At 36.6% G+C, this 26559-nt stretch overlaps 1 protein-coding gene across 6 annotated transcripts in view; it reads right to left on the reverse strand.

Annotated features, from left to right (window-relative positions):
• Positions 1 to 473: 473 nt before the first annotated feature.
• Positions 474 to 26559, reverse strand: part of uggt1 (UDP-glucose glycoprotein glucosyltransferase 1) — a 42195-nt gene continuing 16109 nt past the window's right edge. For 3 of the 6 annotated variants that reach the window (XM_067452467.1, XM_067452470.1, XM_067452469.1), the window contains exons 21-40: positions 23257 to 23280; positions 22222 to 22316; positions 20324 to 20527; positions 20036 to 20167; positions 19817 to 19947; positions 18204 to 18299; positions 18014 to 18116; positions 16794 to 16873; positions 16383 to 16572; positions 13026 to 13184; positions 12850 to 12935; positions 12672 to 12756; positions 11449 to 11729; positions 9545 to 9629; positions 8992 to 9174; positions 8438 to 8598; positions 6189 to 6303; positions 5968 to 6084; positions 2821 to 2986; positions 474 to 1549 (exon numbers count right to left, since the gene is read on the reverse strand). In XM_067452467.1, coding sequence (XP_067308568.1) covers positions 1524 to 1549; positions 2821 to 2986; positions 5968 to 6084; positions 6189 to 6303; positions 8438 to 8598; positions 8992 to 9174; positions 9545 to 9629; positions 11449 to 11729; positions 12672 to 12756; positions 12850 to 12935; positions 13026 to 13184; positions 16383 to 16572; positions 16794 to 16873; positions 18014 to 18116; positions 18204 to 18299; positions 19817 to 19947; positions 20036 to 20167; positions 20324 to 20527; positions 22222 to 22316; positions 23257 to 23280 — 2519 coding nt within the window. In that variant the 3' untranslated portion in view covers positions 474 to 1523. The remainder of the gene's footprint in view (positions 1550 to 2820; positions 2987 to 5967; positions 6085 to 6188; positions 6304 to 8437; positions 8599 to 8991; positions 9175 to 9544; positions 9630 to 11448; positions 11730 to 12671; positions 12757 to 12849; positions 12936 to 13025; positions 13185 to 16382; positions 16573 to 16793; positions 16874 to 18013; positions 18117 to 18203; positions 18300 to 19816; positions 19948 to 20035; positions 20168 to 20323; positions 20528 to 22221; positions 22317 to 23256; positions 23281 to 26559) is intronic. The other 3 variants (XM_067452471.1, XM_067452472.1, XM_067452468.1) reach the window with 3 other exon arrangements.

The following is a 26559-nucleotide window of genomic DNA, read 5'->3' on the forward strand; positions in this document are numbered from 1 at the left end:
TATTACAAAACATTGTCATCCCACGATTAATCTTACAGTAATTCCAAAGGATCATAGTTTCGACTGAATCAGTCCCTTTCCCCCATATTGAGTGTACTCAGTAAAAGAACAGTAGATAAACCACAAGACACTGTAATGTACCTCTCAAACAGAACGAAGCACAAGGCACTGTACAAGCCCTGTATTTCACTTTAAAATCTGTCAGACTATGGTATCTAATGGCGATTTCCAGGTAATAACCGGAGATGAAAAAGTCTGCACACATCTATATTACCTAAATGCAGGAGAGAGACAAAAATCGCAGCCCATGGATTATGATCAAATGTATGAATCTAGTGGTCATTTCCAAACCTACAAGACCATTCCCACAGAAAAAGATGTACCCCCCCCCCCCCCCCCAAAAAAAAAAGAAAAAAAAGAAAAGCTAACCGCATCAATAACAGAGATATTGAAATCCAGTGATATTTAAAAAAAAAAAAAAAAAAAAAAAATCACATCAGCCTGTAATTACCGGCTAGCAGCGTCTCTAGAGCAAGTTGGTGTTGCTTTGCCCTCTCGTGATCTTCTAAAAACATCAGTTTAATCCAGTAGGGCTAAAAGGACCATTGACTGACTTTCATTAACAGAATGACATTATGAATCATTTTAATGTGGAGTAACCATGAACAAACATTACGCTGTGGCAACACTACTGGAGCTTTTCAATGCCCACAGAGATTTATCAGTAAATTAACATTTCCTTCCGCAGAACAGAAAACAGAAAAAAAATTCTTTAGCTGTGATTAAATCGACGGAATAGCTTGTTCCTGAGTTAAAAGGTCTTTTTATGCGTCTCTTTAAAGACTGATGCGATTTTAACATGGAAAGGCCAGAATCACAAAAACAGGGCAGAGATGGCTTGTTTAGCAAAAGATGAATCTGGATTTTTTTTACATAGTCTCAAACTGAACTGTGATGTGTCGCAAATGTGCTGTGCTTTAAAGTCTAACTATTATGACACCGCTTTGTTGCCGTGGCATTCCGACACCATGGGTGGCTTTTAAATGAACAGTCTGCATTTCATATTTCATGATTTAATAATCATTTTCACGAGATCGAGTCAGTGCCTGATATTACAGCTAAGAGGGACGTTTATCAAATCTGTTTTAATGTTAAAATTGCACACATGCAGTTTCTTGTTCAATTAAGTTATTCCCTATGGTACTTACTTTAACCAATCAGAGACTGTGTTGGTTTTTTTCTTTTGCTCTAGTGGAACTGGTATTGTTTATGACAATTGCAAGGGTTTCAGGCCCAGAGGGGGGTTAAACATCAAAAGTGCCTGGAGAGGGGAGATGTCCTCGGTTTGTGTCGTTTACCCAAAACATTCAGGTACAAAAGAGAGAATTTTGCATTAATTCTGTTCAAGTCAAGTTCAGCACGAATGTCAACCCATTCCTGGAGGATAGGCTTGGTTTAAAAAGGATGAAGAAAAGACGACTCTTTGAACAGAGTCCCCTCTTCTTCGGTCGCAGAGCATCAGCTCAAAGCTCTGTGTGTGTGTCATCACCTGACAGGGAGGAAGAACAGAAAGAGGGAAAAAGTATGCAAATTATTAGAAGGTATTTGGCATTTTCCACAATTAGGCTACATTTTGTTCTATTACATTTTTAAAGAGAAAACTAGATATCTGTTTATATTTATACACTAGATAACCTATTAATATTTTTACAATATCGTTCAAAAGTTTGGGTGGTCAATGAGATGTCTTTTTTTTAAATAAATGAATACTTTTATTATTGAAGGTAAAGACATTTATGATAAAAAAAAAAAACATGTCTATGTCAAATAAATGCTGTTCTTTTGAACTTTCTACTTATCAAAGAATGCTGAAAAAATATATCACAGTTTCCACAAAAATGAAATATTTCTTGAGCACAAAATCAGCATAGAATGATTTCTGAAGGATCATGTGACACTGAAGACTGGAAAAATACTGTTGAAAATACAACTGTGCCATCACAGGAATAAAATCGTAAAAAAAAAAAAAAAAAAAAAATATATATATATATATATATATATATATATATATATATATATATATATATATATATATATATATATATATATATATATATATATATATATATATATATATATTTTTTTTTTATATATATAGAAAGTTATTTAAAATTGTAAAATTTCATAATATTATTGTTTTACTGTATTTTTATAAAATAAATGCAGCTTTAGTGAGGCAAACCTTCTTTTAAACTTAAACATTGAAAAACCTTACAGACTCCAAACTTTTAAACAGTAGTGAATAATAATGTCATAATGTTGATTAGATATTTATTCTAAGGAAAAACTGGATTGAATTACTGAATTGAATTCATTTTCATTTTTCAAAACAAACCAACATTATTTTTAATTGTGACACCCATAACACAATGTAGACCCCGAAACTCATAAAATAATGAAAATAAAAAAAACGAAGCAATGCATTTAAGTATATTTACATATGTAATGTTTAAATTTGATATATTTTATTTAATTTTGCTATTCATTTCATGTTTATTGTAAAAACACAATCACACATTTTAAATTGTGTATAGACACGCTGCAAACTTTGGTAACAGGGTTGCATAAAAAAATAATTAATTGAAAAAAAAAGCTTGTACTGTACAATTTGTTTCCTCTCTTGAAGTTGACCAACATTTATAACACTTTTAAATTCCTATTTTGTACCATAATCTTGGAAAGTGCTGTTCAACAGATTAAAACATCTCAGTGACAATCACTTCCACATGACAGAAAAAGGAAAAGACAGATTGGTCTCACCTGGGTGTGTTCTGTCTGTTTGCTGAGAGCTGTCTGTGGTACCTCTCTCTTTCTCCCCCAGGAAGTTGTTGTAGATTCTCTTTAACTCCTGGTCATAGTCGCTCCACTCGGCTACTATCCGCACTGCAGCGTGCAGCTTTGGCTCTTTTGTCTGCGGGTTGTTGCACTAAGACAGACAAATACAAAGTGTTAATGTCGACAAACATAACAGACAACAAAACAAGTCATGTCGTGGTTGCTTTTTGTGACAGAAATGTACCATTTACCATTATCATTGGGTCTCATTCACTAAGCATGTGTACGCAACAAATTTTGTGCATGAACTCTGCGTTAGAGGTTTTGATCGGGCTCAAAAAATCAAGCCCGACCCAACCCGAGCCCGTGCACATTGGCCCTCATTTATCAATCTTGCGTAGAAACTGGTGTATATGTTGGCGTAAGATTATGCTTACACTCTTCTCACCGCCTGATTTATGAAGCTGTGCGTACCTCTGCAATCCAGGTGTACGCAATACTTGCCCTTGATAAATGCGGCGGCTGAAAACGATCGTCATTAGAATAACACGCCCCTATATATTCAAGTCTCCGCCTCCCCCACGCCCTCATTTTACGCCATGGACAAACAGAAGACGGCAAAGAAGCGAAACTTCTCCGACGTGGAGATCGGGCACGTCTCAATCATCTCACTAGTCCACTAGTCAGGGCACTGATTAGGGCATAAGTCAATGGGCTGACTCCCTGATCAGTGCTCTGACTACTAAACTATTGAGATGATTGAGACGCGCCCATCGATATCACCAGGGAAGTGGAAAACCCCCCCGAAATTGTTTTATTTGGGAGTTTAAAGAGTGGAATTTAAGGCACCTACAAAAACAAAATATGGACACAAATAACGAGTACTGTTAATAGTGTGGAGGTTGAGAAGCGCACTCCAGCAGTTTAAATAGCTGTTTGGATGATAAATTACCATCACTGCATTATTTTACAGCACGTTTTGAAAAAAATTAGCATTTAATTTCGTATCAAGGCACATGTATTGGGGTGTACAATAGTGATGATGATGTGATGTGGAGTAAGATTCATTCACATTAATAATTACATGACGATTTGTAAGATTCTTCTTCTTATTATTATGATTATTATTCTTAATGACGCTTGTTATTTAGAAGAAGAATGTCGTTTTTATTGATTTTATTATTATTGAAAAGAAGAAGGTTATTTTTATTATTTTGTCAGTCTGAATTATTTTAGTCCCAGTCCGTGCGCAGCTGCCGGGCCAGGCGGGCCTGAAACGTCAGATACAGCGCACAGGCTCGCGACTGGAGGAATACATATGCCTACAAATCAAACGCTTTGGTAAAGTCACAAAAATTAAACTTTGACGTTCATGTTGCACAAAAATAAACACTGAATGTTGTTGTTGTGGTTTTTAACAGTGGGTCATATAGCATATCTTGTCAGTGCGTTTTGTGGTGTTAGGAATTGCTTTTCTGCGCATTTTCCCACTAACTCAAACCGTGCGTACACCACCTCCTGAGCTGGCGTAGGATTTGAGCGTGCTGTACGCCCACGTCCATATTGATAAATCTCAAAGTCACGGTGGGTTTGGGTGTACGCAAGGTGTACGCAAATTTTGTTGCAGTATTGTCCTGTTTAACACTTTGAAGCTGCTTTGAAACAATCGTCATTGTAAAAGCGCTATATAAATAAAGTTGACTTAACTCCGCTCAATAATCTGCAGGTGCGCGCTCATGAACCGCTCACCGCTAAACTGATGTCTGCTCAAATCCAGCTCAGACATTTATCTGTAGCTTACTTTGTTGTAGCCATTAAACAATGTGTTTTTTCCTTCATATTTATGTTTAAATATTATAATATTATTTTTACATTTCATCTGATTATGATAAGTGAAAAGATGCGAGTGTGGGTCAGAAATGATTTTGGTGGTTATATTTAGTTTAATATTAAGTTTTGTTTTGTAGAAAGCATTTCTTTCGTTTTGTTTAAATTGTTTAAATCTTAATTTTAAAAAAGGTTTCTTCGGCCAATTGCCTGAATTTAATAAAAGCAAATAGCAGACTATAATTGTGACATGAAGTCATGGGAGTCATCGCTTTCATTGCTCATGAACTGTAGCGCGCGTCTCATAAATAAACCGAAACTCAGCAGGCTCCATCACTGCACGAGCTGTGAGTTTAACGCGCATTTTTACACTAATCCTGACTTGTGCAACTTTGTAGCCTACACATTTGTTTCTTAGTTGTTGTATTAGTTCTTACATTGTTAAAAATATATATAATTTCTGATTATAACATAGCTTTCTGCCCACCTAATTAGACTAGTAAAGTAGGCTAATGATTAAAAAAACGAACGCAATTGATCAAGGGCCCGGCCCTACCCGGACCGAGGATAGTGCCGGGAAATCTCGGCCCAACCCGGCCCGCGGGTCGGTTAGGGTCAGGTTCGGGCTTGGGCTCGGGCAGAGAATCTAAACTCTACTCTGTGTACGAACATTTTCAATAACATTCGTTCTAAAATATTATTCTATAATAAAGTATTCTAAATGTACGAGAAAATGTAGGAACAACTGAAACCAATAAAGATGTTGAGATGAAACAGATAGATATAGATCTATACTATAGACTGCATATAGTATAGTAAGAAAAGTATAGTAAGAAAAGGTGAAGTTAGATCAAGCGGTGAGGTAGCTCTGCATAAAGATGCAGATACGTGTATGTAAACTGGCTAAACAGAGGTCTGTAATGTCTGTATAAAAGGTGTCTATTGCATTTGAACTTGTTTTGAGGGTGACACTCTTGGCATTGCTCGATGATCTTTCTGCGAGAATGCGTCTGTAGAGAGTCATGTTTGCTGAGACTGATGAAAGGGTGTGCGGAATGCCCTTATAACGACATGGTTTGGGCATGTTTTATGTAAATGACTTACCAGGGGCACACGGTCACTCATTTAGAATACCACATATTAATCAACATTAGAACAAGGTTACGAACAAATTAATGTACATACGCACATGTTGTAAATTAAGCAGAAGGTTTTTGTGAGAAGTTCAAATGTGTGTAAAAATACAAATATTGTACACAATTATTAGTGAATGAGACTCATTGTGTGGAGAAAGCATGGACCTACCAAATCTATCGTCTTGGCTTTCTTTTTCGATGAATCATCACACCAGGTCTCACACCAAAGCCACTCCTGAGGAAGTGACTTGATTGGCACCTGGTGGATCATGTTATTGGGCAGATCCTGAAATAGAAGGAAGGGCACACATGATTGCACTCTCCACATTGATAAAGCCTTTTCTATGTGGGAACTGATACAGGAGAACGATCTAAGGAAAAATTTCCCACCTGGTCCAGGTTGGACAGGCTGTTGGGGTCTTGACTCAGACCCTGGTACTGGCCTCTCAATCTGTCTCCAGCTGCGATCTTCCTGAACTTTTTCAGATCCACCACATATAGAGCACTGAGGAGCACACAAAAAACTAATCAAGCCACAATTATTTATATAGCACTTTATACAATACAGATTGCTTCAAAGCAGCTTCAAAGTAATAAACAGGCAAATAACAGTACTGAAGGGTTAGTTCACCCTAAAATAAAAATTAAAGGAACATGCCAACTTTTAGATAAGTCCATATACCATTCTCATCTCGGTGCATGACATAACTGCCTGGCTCACCCACTGCTAGCCTAGCTTAGCACAAAGACTGGAGGTAAACGTCTCCATCTAGCCTACTGCTCAATAAGTGACAAAATAATGGCAACATGTTCTTATTTACATGCTGGGATGTGTATAGTCACATTGTGTATTAAGACTGACGGAAAATGAAAAGTTTCCGTTATTTCCGTTATATTTGTCACTTATTGAGTAGCAAGCTAGATGAAGCCATTTAGCTCCGGTCTTTATGCTAAGCTAAGCCAGCGGTGGGTGCGTCAGACAGAGTTATGGCATGCACTGAGATAAAGAATGGTATGTATGGTCTTCTCTAACTCTGGGGGATATGGTGAACAAGCTAAAGTCCCAAAAAGTCAGCATGTTCCTTTAAATGACATTTACTCACCCTGGTGTTGTTCTAATGCCATTATGCTCTTCCTCTTTTATGGACCAAAAAAGGAGGATAAAAAAAATGTCCTACTCATGCCCGTCCCTAGCCTGACAAGCCAGACCCACATCAAGATGTTTGGTCTGGAAACTCACCATAGACAGGGCTCAATCCGAGGGGCGGGATAAACGGTTGTCTTTCAAACTCCCTCTGCACGCGATAGGATAGCACTACACCAACCAGAGCAACGAAGGTGAAACAGAGCTTGTTGACAGATTAAACATTCACCGTATCCGGTCGGCTAAACTCCGAACACATCTTCCCTTCTTAAGAATGACTTCAGTGCCGTTCTTTGTTCTTTTCTCAGAGAAAAGCTTAACTCCAAGTCTTCCAGAGTCGCGGTCAAAGCTGATTCGAAAGACCGCCGCCGTTCGCCAGTTTCTGTGTTTACTAGAAGCACGCAAACGCAACTAGGCCGTTGTCATTATGGCCCCGCCCGCCGACTCTATACACGATGTGATTGGCCCATCCAGATTGTGAGGAATACAGCTCAGAAGGGTATTGAGAGTTCCTAGACGACACTTGCGGGCAGATTAAATTTGCTGCCGCTAGGGTGCTTCTAGATTTCTAGGCTAGCCCGTCCCTATAATGGCAGTGAATAGCGACCAGCATGAATTTAAAAAAAGATGTAAAAGTATCACAGATTGATCACATGAGATATGTGCCATATATTCCAAGCGTTCTGAACTACACCTAAATTGAATGTATCATTTAACGAAAATCTCAAACTTCTGTGAACAACAGCATGTTTATGAGACTCTATTAGAACCGAAGTTCACTCTCACTCACCCAGAAAGAGTTGTGAGAAATCAAGATTAATAACAATGTGACATGAAATACAATCCATGTACTTTCTTCTCTGAGTTGAAAATTGCAACAAGAAGTTAGAGCTCACATCTGTCATTTTGACTGTCATCAGACTACCGTAGTTCCATTCCGGAGATATTCAACCCAGTGATGAAAGTGCACAGATACCTTTTCAGGGATTTCCAGGCCTTTTATTCCATCATGTTTTTATTAATCTTGATGTCTTCTTTCTCGATTGATTGTCGCTAATAAGAGTCTGATGAATACACAGTCGAGGTTAGGATTTCCGTGGGAAAAAAAACAAACAAACATAAAATTTCATATCATATATCGTGTTGCATGGGACCATTTTGTGATACATGTGCATATTTTTTAAAAGCTTAATGCTGTTTGCTATTCACTGAAATTATATGAAAAAAATTAATTTCTTCCCCCAACCCCCCATTCCCCATACTGCATAACACCAGGGTGAGAAAATGTTCTTCATTTAAATTTTTTGGGTGAACTATCCCTTTATTGTTGCAAAATTCTTCCATTATGAAACAAATTCCATTTCAGCTGTAAAGTCACGCTATAGAAGACAAATCAATGGAGGCACGAGACAGAGCTATCATGAGTGAGCCATTTTAAACTGCCAAAGTGAGTATCATCATTTAAAATTAAGGTAGATGAAAAAGCCCTTCTTACCTGATGTGATATTTACGTCCTGCCAAGTGACTGGCCCAGTAGCCAGACTTCCAGAAACGGTATCCATCCATCTCTCTTCGGCTCTCACAGAAAGGCGTGTAACCGTACGGCGCCCCTTCTAAATCAAAGTCCCGCAGCTCCTTCAGGTCTGTTCGAACTATCTGTAGGACAAAATACAAAAACACGCATCAATCCTAGACTGACAGACAGAATAAAAAGGTTGATGAAAATGAAGGGGCAAATAGAATCAGGATACGATGCGTTATGACTTAAACGTTTCACAAGAAACTCAGTATTAAAAAGTAATATTTTTTATTTATTGTTGTTTTTGCTTATATTTAAACCCCAACTGTATTTTTCTTTACCCAAAGGTGGCAGCAGTGCATCATCCACTGTTTAATGGGCAATGTGCTCTCTACATTTTGCATTTTGTATAATAAACCCCCTGGATTTTGTCTGTACATAAACGTGTGAAAACAATCTCATAAGGGCAGACTGGTGCTCTCTAGAGATGGGAGGTCATGCTGCACAACTGCATTGCTCTATTTCTGTACCTGATCCGCATCTACAAAGAGGAACTTGTCCACAGCCAGGGGGAAGAGCACATCAAGAAACAGGATCTTATATCCCCAGATGATCCTTTGTTTTTCCGTCTGCTGGTGAAGCCAACGTGGCCATTTATACTGCACCAACTCGTACTGGAAACCATACTTCTCTGCCATATATGGAATGAACTCCTGCAAGAGACACACACATAATGTATATAGAAATGAATACTCTTATTCAGCAAGGATGCATTAAATTGATCAAAAGTGAGAGTAACAAAAGACGTTTATAATGTTAAAACAAATTTCTATTTCATAATCGCAAAACAGTTTTTAAGCACCAAATTAGCATATTAGTATATCAGCATAATATTGAGGGATGGCTACTGAAAAATCAGCTTTGAAATAAATCACAGATATAAATTATATTATATAAAATAACACTTGTATTTAAATATATTATATATATATATAAAATTATGTATATTGTTTGTACTGTATTTGACAAATAAATGCAAACTTGTAGCCGGCATGCCGGCATGCTAAATCTTAAATCTAGTACCTTAAAAGTTGGAGACAGGTAGTTTTTGAGGAACCAGAACTTGACGGGTGTCTTGGTGTGTTTGAGCACAGACAACATCATTATCCTGCAGAGACAGAGAGAGGTCAAAGCTCAACACAGTGTGCCTGCAGTGACAAGCCGCAAAAGAGTTATGCGAGTGACCTTCTAAACTCAACTGCATTACACAACCAATAACATTGGCGCTAATAAGACACAGCAAGTCTAGAGATCAGCATTTCAAAAGAGGCCTATTCCCTTAAAAAAATATAAAAATAAATAAATAAATAAATAAATAAATAAATGTGTGTGTGTGTATATGTATATATATATATATATATATATATATATATATATATATATATATATATATATATATATATATATATATATATATATGTATATATTATATATATACATATATATATATATATATATATATATATATATATATATATATATATATATATATATATATATATATATATATATATATATATATATATATATATATATTATATTATATTATATTGTATTATATTATTATATTATATTATGTGAAAAGGAAAATGTCACAAAAAGTCAAGATGTGACCCAAGCCAAGCGGGTCACAAAGTTATTGCATTTTCTAAATGTGAAATTACAAGATGCGTGTCATTTTTCAGTATCACATAAGGATATACACAAGAGGATGTGTCTGTATTACATGTCAAAGCTATAGCAATACTACAGCATAAGAATTTAATTAAAGTCATATATTTGTCATAACACAAATGTCAAGATCCATTTGAGAACATGAACAGGGCTCTAACACTAACATCGTTGGTCTATGCAAACAACGGCAGCCATGAGAGATCTCTTTATGAACATTTGATAAAACTAAAATATATTGGCAACGCTGAGCAGGCCGGTAGTTCAGGAACATAAAAATATATGCATCAACCTTTAATAACTATGACATTAATAACTATTTGAATATATTTCCATGAAATATATCTAAGCCATTAAGCCATTATGGGACAGATTTACTAACAGCTTGGGCCAGCGCAAACCCTCTTCTGGTGTTAAAAAACAACTGTCAGGATTAACTAAAAAATATTGAGCTAAAAAGGTGCGGACAGTTCTTTTTTCAGCTGAACTTAATGCATAAGCATTTGTAGGAGCTTCCCTTTCAGACGCACTATTTATAGGAGGAGAGTATTTAAATGAATCATGCAATGCAATTTACTACGCTTGTTTGTGCTCGTCAATTTTGATGGTATTTGTGGGACATTATTTACAACCCAAAAAAGCATCTTGGTAATTTGTGTTGGTCATTATGGAAATGATCCGGCTACATCTGTGTTTCTTAAATTGCGTGTCATCAGTAGATCATGCCAGTTCGCCCTGTTTAATAAATCTGGCCCTATATGTTTATAATGTTATTGATTGAATAATTTTACTGGATAGGTCTGATAACTTACAGATTGAAATATAGATGTTTAGTGTGCACTACTCAACAGACAAATTCACAAATCCTACATTAGCAAAGAAACAGTGAATACTTCCACATACCTTGACTGGATGTTCCCAGAAGGTTACTAAGCAACGGTTGCATGACCCAATTAATATTCAAGCAGAATACCTTAGTTTCACATTAGGGTGTATATTCAATAGTTTTTTTTTTTCTTTTTGCTTTACAAATAGCAAGATTTCCCGTAATTAAGTAAGAAATCCATTCATGTGGACACAATGGAATTAAAATGTGAATGGCCCAATACACAGAAGCAAATATTCACAAAACCGGGGGAAATTTTACTCTGATGCCATGTATAAATCCACTATTAAGTATACTGCAGATGTGACCAAATATTGTTTTCCTACAATGCTGGCACTGTGAAAATCCTACTGAAAAACAGTTGTTTTACCTGAGGAACCTCTCATACAAGTGACCAGAGGCCACAGAGAAAATGTTGATGACATCGTCTTTCTCCTGTTTAGGTTCTTCTGGCTTTGAAGCACCAGTAAAACCTCTAAAAGAGAGAAAGACAGAACAATTAAATATACAAATATTGTAAGTAAGTAGAACTGGATAGGCAACAGAGCTGCTGGGTTTATACCTGGTTAGAGATGTCCAGAATCCAGAGTCGTTCTCATGGGTGCCATCACTAAGAAGCTCTTCATTCATCATATCAGGCTTTTTCTGCACCTGCGAACATGATATAGGGCAACAGAATACATGCATTAAATCCCATTGCACTAATGTGGAGCACATGTAATTGCAACACTCTGTGAGCCATTTGCAGTTTAAGGCAGTTTAATATGGCTATTCTGATCAAGAAATTAAAGCTTCATTCAGAGTTTTGGATGAGATAAGGATGTCAGGCAGGTTCCTAAAAAAGATATTAGTAAAAAGTTACTAGCTAGCTTGGAATTGCATAATAATGCTAACCAATTCCACATTTTTAAACAGTAGTGTTAATTTGATAAATTCTATCTCCGGTAGATGTTCAAGCTAGGAAGCTAAAATTGTGTCCTGTACATTTCAGAACTCCATGCGATGACATTCTGAAATAATAAGGCTAAATTCTTTGTTATAATGAGAAACCAATTTTTATGCAAATGCAAAATGTTTTCCAACCATTAGGATAAATCAGGGACCTTAAACGTATTTCTCAATGTACCATTCACTGGCAAGTGAGGTTAATTTTGACATGTAGTGAACATCACTGCCAACTTTTGATGAGGAACCAATAATCCAAACCCTGAGACAAGCACTGCTGCATAAACAAACACATTCCCTACGGCCCATGCTGTATACTTAAAGCGACAATGTGTCAAAAATGCAGATATATATAAACACACACTCATCCCAGTCCACATTCTTAATCCACCCACAGCCCCACAGGAAGCAGCAGACCTTACATTGGACACACACCCACACACCTGCTGACATGTGACAGCTTGTCAGATATTAGAGTATATACTGGAAAAGTGAAGACAATCTCGATCTCCATCTCTCCAGTTGAGCAGAAATGGAAGGAATCTCTCACACGCTCTTGTCTAAAGCCGCCCAAGAACATTCATCTCCGCTAATACCTTCAAACTATGTGACCTCACCCCGACACCTCATTCAGACACCATTACTTACTTTCACTTTAATGATCTTGCTCTTGAAGTTGTTGAGGACGACGATTAAATCATCAGCTTCTGCTGGAGAGTCTGTGCCATCGTGACTGTGACAGGGGAATTAAAATAGTGAACCGACAAATCAAGTGAGACAGAAATAATTAAGACAGACAGATGTCTGACACGCCATAATAGGGTACCTGTAGATTTTGTAGATATCATCCGACCTGCCTTTCCGCAGTCTGAGCATCCAGGCTCCAGGGTTTGCTTTCAGCTGGAAATAACCCTGTTAAATACGATCACAGAAAGGGACAGTGATGTATCATACTCATTTGGGAAATACTTTCCTCAATGATTGTCTATGATGTCAACTCACTAGGTTGGCCATGACGATGGTGTCGACTATGACAGGGTCAGAGGCAGTGCCCAGAGTGAACTGCAGCCCACGAGGTGGCTGACCCGTTGTTACGTCAAAACAATGACCCTCCAATAATAAATATTCCAACTCGTACTCAGCGGCCACAACACTGTCAACCTGCACAGAAGATGTCATTATTAATGAATACAATAATGAATATTTGCCTATAGTTTATAATGTGTTATATTATATAAAATGTATATGGTAGTGTACAGGAAAATAACTGTTTGTTATAATACAATAACTGTGCTTTAAAGTAATCTACTCAAAGAAGTGGCAGCTGATATACACATGATATACATAAACACACATACAGTGTGTGTATGTATGTACAGTGCCTTGCGAAAGTATTCGGTCCCTTGAACTTTGCGACCTTTTGCCACATTTCAGGCTTCAAATATAATGAAATAAAACTGTAATTTTTTGTGAAGAATCAACAAAAAGTGGGACACAATCATGAAGTGAAATTAAATTTATTGTATATTTCAAACTTTTTTAACAAATCAAAAACTGAAAAATTGGGCGTGCAAAATTATTCAGCCCCCTTAAGTTATTACTTTGTAGCGCCACCTTTTTCTATGATTACAGCTGTAAGTCGCTTGGGGTATGTCTCTATCAGTTTTGCACATCGAGAGACTGAAATGTTTGCCCATTCCTCCTTGCAGAACAGCTCGTTTGTGAACAGCAGTTTTCAGTTCTTTCCACAGATTCTCGACTGGATTCAGGACTGGACTTTGACTTGGCCATTCTAACACCTGGATATGTTTATTGTTGAACCATTCCATTGTAGATTTTGCTTCATGTTTTGGATCATTGTCTTGTTGGAAGACAAATCTCCGTCCCAGTCTCAGGTCTTTTGCAGACTTCGTCAGATTTTCTTCCAGAATGGTCCTGTATTTGGCTCCATCCATCTTCCCATCAATTTTAACCTTCTTCCCTGTCCCTGCTGAAGAAAAGCAGGCCCAAACCATGATGCTGCCACCACCATGTTTGACAGTGGGGATGGTGTGTTCAGGGTGATGAGCTGTGTTGCTTTTGCGCCAAACATAACGTTTTGCATTGTTGCCAAAAAGTTCAATTTTGGTTTCATCTGACCAGAGCACCTTCTTCCACATGTTTGGTGTGTCTCCCAGGTGGCGTGTGGCAAACTTTAAACGACACTTTTTATGGATATCTTTAAGAAATGGCTTTCTTCTTGCCACTCTTCCATAAAGGCCAGATTTGTGCAGTACAGACTGATTGTTGTCCTATGGACAGAGTCTCCCACCTCAGCTACAGATCTCTGCAGTTCATCCAGAGTGATCATTGGCTGCATCTCTGATCAGTCTTCTCCTTGTATGAGCTGAAAGTTTAGAGGGACGGCCAGGTCTTGGTAGATTTGCAGTGGTCTGATACTCCTTCCATTTCAATATTATCGCTTGCACAGTGCTCCTTGGGATGTTTAAAGCTTGGGAAATCTTTTTGTATTTAAATCCGGCTTTAAACTTCTCCACAACAGTATCTCGGACCTGCCTGGTGTGTTCCTTGTTCTTCATGATGCTCTCTGTGCTTTAAACGGACCTCTGAGACTATCACAGTAAAGGTGCATTTATACGGAGACTTGATTACACACAGGTGGATTCTATTTATCATCATTAGTCATTTAGGTCAACATTGGATCATTCAGAGAGCCTCACTGAACTTCTGGAGAGAGTTTGCTGCACTGAAAGGAAAGGGGCCGAATAATTTTGCACACCAAATTTTTCAGTTTTTGATTTGTTAAAAAAGTTTAATATATCCAATCTATTTCATTCCACTTCATGATTGTGTCCCACTTGTTGTTGATTCTTCACAAAAAATTACAGTTTTATATCTTTATGTTTGAAGCCTGAAATGTGGCACAAAAAAAATAAATAATAATAATAATTCGCAAAGTTCAAGGGGGCCGAACACTTTCACAAGGCACTGTATATGTATATGTATATGTATATGTATATGTATATATATATATATATATATATATATATATATATATATATATATATATATATATATATATATATATATATATATATATATATATATATATATATATATAAGGGGTGACCCCTAATAGTCGAAGATTCGATGCATCGATATGCAGGACCGGATTCGACCACTGATCTCATGGTCGAATCTTTGCAGGTGTTATGAAACGAGGATCATACCACTTTGGCAATATGGGGGTGCTCAATATTAGTGTTATAAAGACGTGTCGCGGGATTCGCGGCGCTGAGCGATCGCCCCTTTTAAGGGCACTGAGCTTCGCACCGGATGCGCCGCGCCTTTAAAATTCAAACACATTTACACACCTACGCCGGCATTTGACGCCTGTCGGTGGCGATTAAATGTAAATTTTACTCAAATCATGAATGTACATACTGATTTCACCCTGTGATACAAGATACACTCATCGTGCAGCTCTTCTGTCAGAAGTCAATTCAAAATTGAGCTCGCGCGTATATAATGTTCGCGTCTGCCTGGTGTGAGATACCTGAGATGGCGATGAGCTTCAGTCCGGTGTGCGACCCCCTATAGGCACAATCGGCTTAAGAACGTGCATATAAACGCACTCAAAGTGTTCTTTTCCTCTCTAGGCAGGTATTTTTTTTAGGTTTATTTATCAAAATGTTCTTTTATATATTTGTGTGATGTTCTGTGTTTCGATCGCGGCTTTTAAATGTTATGAGAGAACGGTTAATTTAGGAATGTGTAGTGACGCCTAGTTTTGATCATTTCTTAAAAAGTGGTGGCCATGTGATTCGTAAATTCTGATTCGAATGTGTAAATCCTTAGTCGGGGACACCCCTTTATATATATATATATATATATATCCCATGTGTGCATGAGAACAAAATCTTGCACAGACAAAATGCAATAAAAACTCTTTTCTTAATGTTATTTTGTGATTCCTGGAGTTTGGGAATGCAGTCATGTGAGACACTTCAGGGGCAACATTATACCAAATAATTCTGATGACAGACTTCAGCTCAGGCATTTCAGAATGATCAAACCAAAATTTGAGATGCTATGCAATGAAACTGGTCCGCTGGTTAGTCCAGTTATCCAATCACATCCTTTTGCGCATCAAAGGATTTATTAGATAAATGTGTTTCTATCGTAGTTTATGTGCAGGTCATATATCCTCAATTGAGAGCATATGTTTTTAATGCACATTTTTAGAATTAATGCACATTTAGCTGTTTCCATACAGCGTTTTTTTAATGTGATACCCGAAAATGCCCATAAAAATAGGTGGATGGATCAATGGCAAATGAGAGGGATGAGGATTCTTACCTCTTCAAGATAGATGTTGTCCAGATCGTAGCGTGTGTGGACTGACTCAACCATCCAGCTCTCGGGAGTGTTCAGATTGAGAGTAAACAATGGCGACTGAGGCATATCCAAGAACCTTGCCATCGGACCAGGAGCAAAGCTGCTATCTGTTAAAAATGAAATCTCTGGCTCCAAGACGTATCTATAAAAACTGAGGAAGGAACAAAATCATGGTGTTGTTTTCTCATAAATATTATACTATACAAAACAGCAAAGGCTACTCAAAAAGACACATTTTGAAATATTAACTGGAAGGTTTAGTGCCTCAGAGTGAATTATACCATGTCACTGTAGCCTGTAAATTAAATTCAAGTAAACAGTGAAATGTGAAGGTGACTGTGTTGTCACAGAGAGCGTTTTCTCCCCTCTAACCTTTTCAGTGGGAGGTCAGAGAGCTTGGACTGGCAGTTCATGAATACACGCAGGTTGACGTTGACCAGCTGCTTTAATACCTGAGTGGGCAAACAGGAAGTGGCACAAGTTAAGGTACAAACAGCCAAATGAACCCACTCTCACCGACAGATGGTCTTAGATGCAGAGCCAATGCAGACTGACTGCTGATTGACTGTACCTGTGAAATGTCACAGAAGGGGACCAGATGTCCTGTATGATGGTATATACACAACATGTAGGACAAGCAGGACATGATGCTGGATCATCATCCTTTGGTCAAAATTCCTGTCAAATAATAATGGCTCTAGCATAACCATGGGGTGAAGGTTGGGCTAGTTAGAATGGTCCAATCCAGCCCCTGCAGGTAGATTCGGTAACTCAACCATCTGGATATACAAATAGCTACATGTGCTATTTGTCTAAATCATATTAAAGGGTAATTCACTCGAAAAATTTTAAATTCTGTCAAGTACTCTGTCATGTTTTACAAAACCCATAAACAGACTCAAAACACGAATGACTGATACTTTAAATGAAATCTGAGAGAATTCTGTCCCTCCATTGAAAGTCTATTCACCAAAAACTTGATGCTTCAAAACGTTCATAAAGAGATTGCTAAAGAAATCCATATTAATCTATCCATATTGCAGTGCTCTATGCATGGTCGCTGATCAATGTTTATATGTAAATAAATGCCTAAATTAAATCTGAATTATTTTATGATCTCTTTATGAACTCTACACTGTAAAACATTTTTGTTGGTTTAACTTAAAAAAGTAAGTAAGTAACCTGGTTGCCTTAAAATTTTGAGTTTATTGAAATAAAAATAAAAATTAGCTGATACAATGAAGGAAATTGTTTTAATTCATAGAAACTCAAAATATGATTGTATCTGAACCACATACAAAAATTTGATAAATCATGAAAATAGCACAATTTAACATGTTTCACTGCATCATCATAAACAAAACACACACAATTCCCAATATGCTTACAAAATCTTTTTTCAAGATTCTCAAACATGTTCATTGTAACTCAAAATTAAGGCAACCAGGTAATTTTTTTTTTTACACAATGTATGAACTCCATAGAGATTTCATTAAAAATCTTCATTAAGTAATTCAATAATTTTATCTTCATTAAGAATATTTATTTTGGGTAAACAAGGCTTTTAAGTGAAGGTGTGCCCATGTTCTCACCAGGAGGAGGGGTGCCAGTTTCTGAGCATCTCTGGTCACTGGATCCACAACAGCTACAACTTCGAAGTACACCTCCTCTTCCTTTGGTCTAATCTTCACGGCACTGTAAAAAAATAATTGAGAGGAAAAAGTTGACATGAAATAATTCTGAAGATTTAAAGGTAGTCCTGGTATGAGAAGAGTGACGCACCTGTATCTGTCTTCGGCAAAAGTGTGCTCGATCCTTGCCTCACCTTTGGGCTGGGAGGACAGCAGGGAGTCCACCTTCATCACCAGATCACTAGCTCTAAATCACAACACATACAAAACAATACTAATAAACACAACGAATTGAGGCTACGGCCCAAAATCTACTTTACACAATAATTAATGCAAATATGATGTCCTATGTCGTCACAACCAGAAATGTCAGAACATAGATCAATTTGAAAAGTTATTTTTTTATTAATATGTGGAAATGTGCATAGCTAGAAAGCTGAATAAAATCAATAATTTTGTTGGCACAAACATTTGATCACACCTTTTCGCCCGACTGAGCAGAGGTGTGAATGTATTCTCTGATTCGATTAATATTCTTTACCTTCTGATTTTGACGCAGTTTAATAACATTCAATTAATTTGGAACAAATAAAACACTGTGGAAGAGAAGAATACACAATCAGGAAGTAGAAATCAGAAGTATTTGGGCTGGTGTTTAAGAACTAATCGCTGGGATTGATCACTCCTAATCATATGTTATTATTGGTTTTCTACAGTAAAAATGATCAAAAATAGTTCAGACTTGCTTTTAGACTCTGTCACACGCATTTAAATGTTGGAGTTGTTCGAAATATCCTGCAAAACATTGTCAATCCTTTAGTCTACACATCCATGTGCAAAATTAACATCAAGTGCCAGGAAGGAAAAAATCCTAATATGCATAGTAAAAAAAATACCTGAAAAAAGCTGTGCTGAAATGAGTCTCAAAATATATCATTCCAATTACATTTAAATACATTATATCATTTTAATAATTACATTAACAATCTAAATATTGTATTGAGATTTAATGTTCCATTGTGTAAATATATATTCAGATTAGATTCACAAACAAGGGTAGTAACAAAATGAAATTAGAAATTAACTTGATCAGACATCAGTGACATTGCAGCAGTGGAAAAATGTTAATTTTGTTTACCCTGTATGATGGTTTTATTTTTTCTGGCTAATATTGACAGATCTCAAATCAGATTTTTTTTAAATTAAAATCACACTACTACTTTAATTCAAGTGTTTGAATGCATTCTGTTATTTATTTTTGTCACTTTTATTGACATAAAATATAAAGAATAAGCAACCAGATTCAAACTAATATTGCCCACATAAGCGCGATGGCTAACCAATGCTAACAAAAAGGGAAAGTCTAAGGCATAGTGCCAGATTCAAGTGCTGATAAAGACAATGACTGCCTCCTCGATTATAGCCAACACTTCAATAATCAGCCCTTTAAAAGTTTACTGAGAGGATAATGAACATGATGTCACTGTCTCAGTCTGCTGTTCCAGTAAATATGCATAAAACGCAACACTTATTGCATCTCTGTCTTCAATGCAGACCGACACACTTCATTAAGAGGAAGAAGATACTGCAGAGAGTACATGTGTTGGTAATGTGTAATGCATCGTAATCCTTTCACAGTTCTGCCATGACGACGTTCTGTACTGAAAGAGGTCTGGAGCTCTGCTATTGGTTATACATCAAACGGCAACCATTTGAATACATCGATGAACCTATCTCGTTTAGCACCGGATTGGTTTAGCATACCTGTCCTCCACCATCCCTATTTGTTGAATTTTGCCCTTGATGCGCTCTCCTGATGTCTTTAGGATAATGTTCTCCAGAAGCAGAAAATCATCCTGATTAAAGACCTCCCCTTCTTCCAATGGACCAATGATCTGGAGGAAAAAAAACAGGAAACAAAATAAGAAGAGCTTTCACAGTAGCAGAAGTCTTGCTATAAAGTCGGCCAGTTGTCTAACTTACTCTTCCATTACTGATCACAGCTCGCTGGCCCTTTTTCAGTTTGAGGACATCCTGGCAGTAGGCAGAGTGAGCCAATAGGAAGTTCACATTAGGGGACTCATATGCACTCTTAAACAGAGGAACATCCATGCCCTGTAGTGCAGAAAAATGCAGAAGGATCTGGTAAAATTGGATCTATATTAAATTCAGCAGTTTAAAAGTGACATTCGCAGCAGCAACAGTGAAATAACCCAGAGCAAATAATCCATCACAACTGTAAATGAATTAAAGGAGAGCTTTTTTTTTTACCCCAACAGCAAACTCCGCAATGTCACTCCCTCCATAAAGAGCCTGTGCTGTGTCTTCTTTAGCCATTTTGGTGATGAAGTTTTTGGCATTGTTGGAGGTTTGGGTCTGCATAGCTGACCATATAGCTCGAGCAATCAGGCTCTTCTCAGACTGGTTCTCGCTGGGATTATTGATCACTCCTAATCGTACATTATTACTGGTTTTCTAAATGGAAAAAAGGAAAACACTTTATGATTAGTTCAGACTTGTTTTTCCACTTTGACACACACACAGTTGTTCAATAAATGTAAACAATGAATGGTTATCATTTAAATAAGCTGAAACTAAACAAATTAGAGCTAAACAGAACTATAAAAAAATAATAATAAACAAAAAAAATGATCCTGTAAAACATGTCAATCCTTGAGTCTACGCTACATTTACAAGCCCAAAATGAACATTCACCAAATGCCAAAAGAAAAATCAGTATGCAGCATGTCTTTAAAAATATGTATCATAATTAATTGCATCCAAAATAACAGTATGTTTACATAATATGTGCGTGTAGTGTGTATAGTTATTTTATATTATATATATATATATATATATATATATATATATATATATATATATATATATATATATATATATATATATATATATATATATATATATATATATATATATATATACACATACATATACTAACGCTGTGCTAGCCATGAACTGTGACTTGGAATCTCATATGGGACACCTTTACATGCATATATTTATATATAGAATTATATCTGTTTATTAAAATATATGGTTGACAACTACAAGGGAAGAAGGTGTCCCATATGAGATTCCAAGTCACAGTTCATCGCTAGCACAGCGTTAGTGGCTCGACTGGTCAAGACTGTTTTCCAAGATGGCGCATATCTTTAAACATGTAATGTACTGTGTTTATAAAGTATCTTCTTATTAAACTGTTTGTACACTTAGAAAGTTCTCAACGATTCTGTTTGCATGTAGGGACCCTCATTATGCTACTGTTTTAATGGTATTAACTAGCGATTTAATTTGACTTATTCTATGCCTCATACACTCACGTTATAAGATAATCTGTTTTTGGAGATGAAACTCTTTACAGTCGATTTTCATGAAAACGCATCCCAGAGAATGATCTGCTCAGTAACCATGTGTTAATTTCCCCTAGGTTAATTTTTTTTACCTGAGTTTTCCTTTTACAGTAAGGGTGTCCTAACTTGGTCACCCATGACTCATTTTGGCTTATTTTTGCTAAAGTGTGATATGACATGTGTTGTTGTTCATCTGAGGTTTTATTTTCCAAATTAAGACCTGCCAGGACCAGATGATTTTTTTTTTGTATGTCCTGATACAGAAAACCATGGAATTCATGGAATGTCCTAACATTTTTACATGACTGTATATCCATACAAATATTTTACAAGTAAATATATATATATTTTCTTAAATATATGCATGTATGTGTGTGTGATATTATGTGTGTGTGATATGATATTATGTGTGTATTAAAATACACATAATAAATATACACAGCATGTTACAACAGTACAACATATATTATGTAAACACACTTATTTTGGATGCGAGTGATGTGAGTAATTGTTTGACAGCCCTAAATAAAGATATATATATATATATATATATATATATATATATATATATATATATATATATATATATATATATATATATATATATATATATATATATATATATATATATATATATATATATATATATATGTATATATATATATATGTATATATAAATTGCAATAATATTAAAATAAAGCTACTGGCAGCAGTGATAAAACGTTAAAACCTGTAACTTTCAAAAATGTTTTTATCTTTTACAGCTAACATTAATAGAACTCAGTTACATTGGCCTACCATGTGACGTATAGCATCATAGAGCAGCTGTCGTCCCGAGGGCTGGTCAAAGTCTCCTACTACCCAGAAAGTCACTGGACGGATGATGCCATCATCTGCAAGTCAGTGAAGAACAGACACATGGGCAAAAGGAAATTACACAGCCGATACATGCGCTTCCTCATGCAATCTAAAATGGTGAGTGAAAATGACGTGAAGAATTGAAAGGACTCTCGCTTTTCTTGGGTTCTAACAATCAAAAAGGTGTATCTGAAGTGCCTGAGCGGCACACAAAGACAGACAGGCAATTTCAACCTAGATATAAACCTGTAAAGGTTTGTAAAAGAAAGATATTACAGGGGACCACAGGATAGAAAGAAATCTCTTTCATCCATCACACAGTGACAGTTCGGACAGATGACAAATGCACAGCTGTGCGTAAATCAATAGCAAGCTTCGGAAAACTTCTACACTTGGTTAAAAGAAAAGAAAAAACATAAAAATAAGATGGTAATCTGAAAACTTGCAGACACACTTAAAAAGGAATATTCTGGGACATTTACATCAGTGGCATGCTGTCAATAATTTAGACTCGTCCTCAGTATATTTTGAAAAACAAAAACAATAAAGTTATTTACAGGAATGCTCTTATAATGGAAGTCAAGCAGACACCACTACTAGACTTTCACTGGGTCATCTATATATTGTCAAAACAGCGTGATAGTAAAATAGATGTTTTAAATATTTATAGTTGTTTTTTCCAATGTTGTTGCACACTTGTCTGCTAGGCTTCCGCTGCAAGTGTATTTCCCATACACAAACTGAGACAGAGTCAAAATGATTTCCTGTAGTAATCGGCAGCATGCCGCAGATGTGGTACACAGACATTAAGTTTTAAATAACCCGGAATATTCCTTCAAGCAACAGAGTGTTATGTTAATGACGGTAATGTAGGCGTTTTCTAACAATATTTGCACTCCAGCACAACATGTTTAGATGAGATCTATGGGAAGGTTTGCTGTCAGTTAAGTGACTATAACAGCTCAATGCAATTACCAGAAGCATCCCTGGTTGACATCCCTGAAAACAGTATTCAAGAAAAAAGAAATTAAGAAACAAATAAAGACAGACAGATATATTTAGTGGTACACAGATAGTTTGTGGTGTCTAAAGCTAGGTGTACGCTACATTTTTTTTCTTTTCTCCTGTCAGATTATACAATGAGGCCTGGTGAAACCTTGGTTAAAAGCCATAGCAGATTGTATGACATTAAAGGGTACATTACACACACACAGTTTCTTCCAATCTTATGTCAATCTTGAGTACCTATAGAGTATCCTTCAGATCTCAAAGAGTCTTCAGTTGGTAACACTTCAGAATAATGGTCATTAGTTAACATTAGTTAACTAACATGAGCAGTTCATTTGTTACTGTAATTGTTCATCTTTGTTAACGTTAGTTAATAAAAATACAGCTGTTTCATGGTTTGTTCATGTTAGTTCACAGTGCATTAACTATTGTTGACAAGATTTTAATAATGTATTCGTAAAAGTTGAAATTAACATTTAAAAAAAGATAAATAAATGCTTTATAAGTGCAGTTCATTATTATTTCATGTTAACTAATGTAGTAATCTAATGTTAACTAATGACCATTATTCTAAAGTGTTACCCATTAGTTTTATCATATTCATAAAAGACAAATGCAGCTGATTCTTTCCGAAAACATCCAAGCTCACGAAGTCTAAAGAGTCTTGCTAAAGGCTAAAAAGTCTCACATATGCACAAGCCTTATATCCCTGGATAACTTTTGATTCACTATACGTTCATGTTGTTTACGCACTTATGTAAACTGATAACTCACAAACATCGGCTTATTGAAATAACCAGTTTTCCCCGTTTACATGCACATCAGTAACCTGACAAAGCAAATAACACACGTCTACATGACTTTATTACTAAATCAGATTATAGTGACTTCAAAACATGATCATTTGTGTATCTGACTGAGTATTCCATTGGTTATGTCAGTTATAATGTTAAATAAATCTTGCAACATGTCAGCGGGAACTTCCAGCTCATATGCTCCTCTCGTGCATCTATAGATTCACAAATACATCGGCTAAACTTCTCTGTGGACAAATCAGCATGATAAAAAAAAACATTGGTGATCTTAGTTTTCCTTCAGATAATAAGTCTAGAGAGTCAACAATGTTCACTATTTAAAATAGCCCGTCAAGATGTGCCGTGACACGTTTTGGTTGCCCGGCTGAAAGATGCCACAGCCCCGGGACGTTTGCGATTTTGCGAGCCCTGGCACTCCAATAAGCCCACAGAAAACAGGTTAAAGGGTTCACCCAAAAATGAAAATTCTGTCATTAATTACCTATCCTAATGTCGTTCGACAACCGTAAGACCTCCGTTCATCTTCGGAACATAAGTTAAGATATTTTTGTTGAAATCCGATGGCTCCATTGACACCAATGTCATTTCCTCTCTCAAGACCCATAAAAGGCACTAAAGACGTTGTTAAAAAGTCCATCTCACTACAGAAGTTCTACAATGATTTTATGAAGTAACGAGAATGGATTTTGCGCACAAAAAACTAAATAACGACTTATATAGTGATGGGCCGATTTCAAAACAAAGTTTCGAACCGTTATGAATCAGCGTATCGACTCAAGATTTGGATCACGTGATTTAGGCAGTTTTGCAGTTTGACATGCGATCTGAATCATGAATCGATACGCTGGTTTATAACCTTTCAAAGCTTTGTTGTGAAATCGGCTCATCACTATATAAGTCATTATAACAAAAATATAACATAAATATCTTAATTTGTGTTCTGAAGATGAACAAAGGTTTTACGGGTGTCGAACGACATTAGGGTAAGTAATTAATGACAGAATTTTCATTTTTGGGTGATCTAACCCGTTAATGTGTTTACATGTCATGGGAAATCTGGGAAAGTGGCACAAAAAAACCTAACAACAAAACTAACGTTACCCGTGTCGCCCGATTAGTGCTTAACGCAGCACTAGGTAACTTTTCAACCTTCATAATATATTTTCAAGACTCTTTTGATGATACATCGACTTACAATAGCTTGAATGACACGCCTGCCATAGCCTGACGGGGTCTGTATCGTTTTTACCTGTATCGTAACCCGAGAACAAAAAGAACTACAAAATTTGACTGCTTTATGGCATATACGTCACTTCCACCACCACCCCCACTTCCTTAAATTTGGACGTGCGAGCCCAACTATCGTTTGTTTGTCGGATGTTATAGTCATGTCCGAAGCAGCATAGAAAAATAAGAAAGCAAAGGTTTTGTTGGAGGAAAGCAATAAGAGGAAACGAAAAAGTGATCGGATTAAAGGCAGGACGAGGATCAACATTGGGCCAGCGTTTGCTCGTTGGCGTGCCTGACCGACGCCGACTTGGCTGTCTTGTTTGCTATGGTTATTACCTACCACTCAAACATTGAATTGAAGTATCATATAGATTTTGTAAAATGGTAACAAATAGACTAGGCTACTATAATGACGCTGGCTTGTAAACGTGAGCATCGCGATCATTTGGCGTTCAAAAAAAATAAAACCCATGCAATTATATTCATATGACATGCTGAAACATATGCCAATGTACCTGGGATGAAGACATTATACACGCGAACACCTGCATGTGAACTCCAGTGTTCAGGGTGGTGATGCGCGGGTCAGCTTTTTTTCCAACCCGCAGGTCCCGCTTTTATGAAATTATTTAGCCCGCCCCGCACCACTGTATATATTTTTACAACCCGCCCCGCACCCGCGACCATTAAATAGACATACGTGGTCCGCGTAGTAGAATGTAGAATGTAGTAGAAATGTGAAATTATTTTTGAATTTGGTGCCTTCTAGCCTGAGAAAGGACAGAAAATGTATTTTTGTCTCATGGGGATGAAATAATCAATCGAATATACTCCACTGTATTTCTGATGATACAAAGCCATATGCAAATCTCTGAAGTAACCATTTAAGAACATGCATGTAGACACACTCAGTGTCAAATACATGTCAGTCAAGACTGGTCACGACAGACAGTGTTGACTGGTTGATTTAAGTGACCAATCCATGTCTGTTGTCTTCAACTGCATGTCACTGTTCATTCATCAAAGCAAACTAAATTATATTTGTTGCATAATCACATAGAACAATTAATCATATCAATTACTATTTCTCAGTCGGCATGACACACAGAACAAGACTGTCAATTTCTCTTATGACAAAAATCTTTGATTTTTTTCTCAGGCAGCAAAACCACAGTGTTCACCAGGGAATTTATGTAAGATTGACAGAAGAAGCCAGGAATTACAG

The sequence above is a fragment of the Pseudorasbora parva genome, chromosome 9 (genome assembly GCF_024679245.1).
Source record: "Pseudorasbora parva isolate DD20220531a chromosome 9, ASM2467924v1, whole genome shotgun sequence".
Classification (NCBI taxonomy): Eukaryota; Metazoa; Chordata; class Actinopteri; order Cypriniformes; family Gobionidae; genus Pseudorasbora; species Pseudorasbora parva.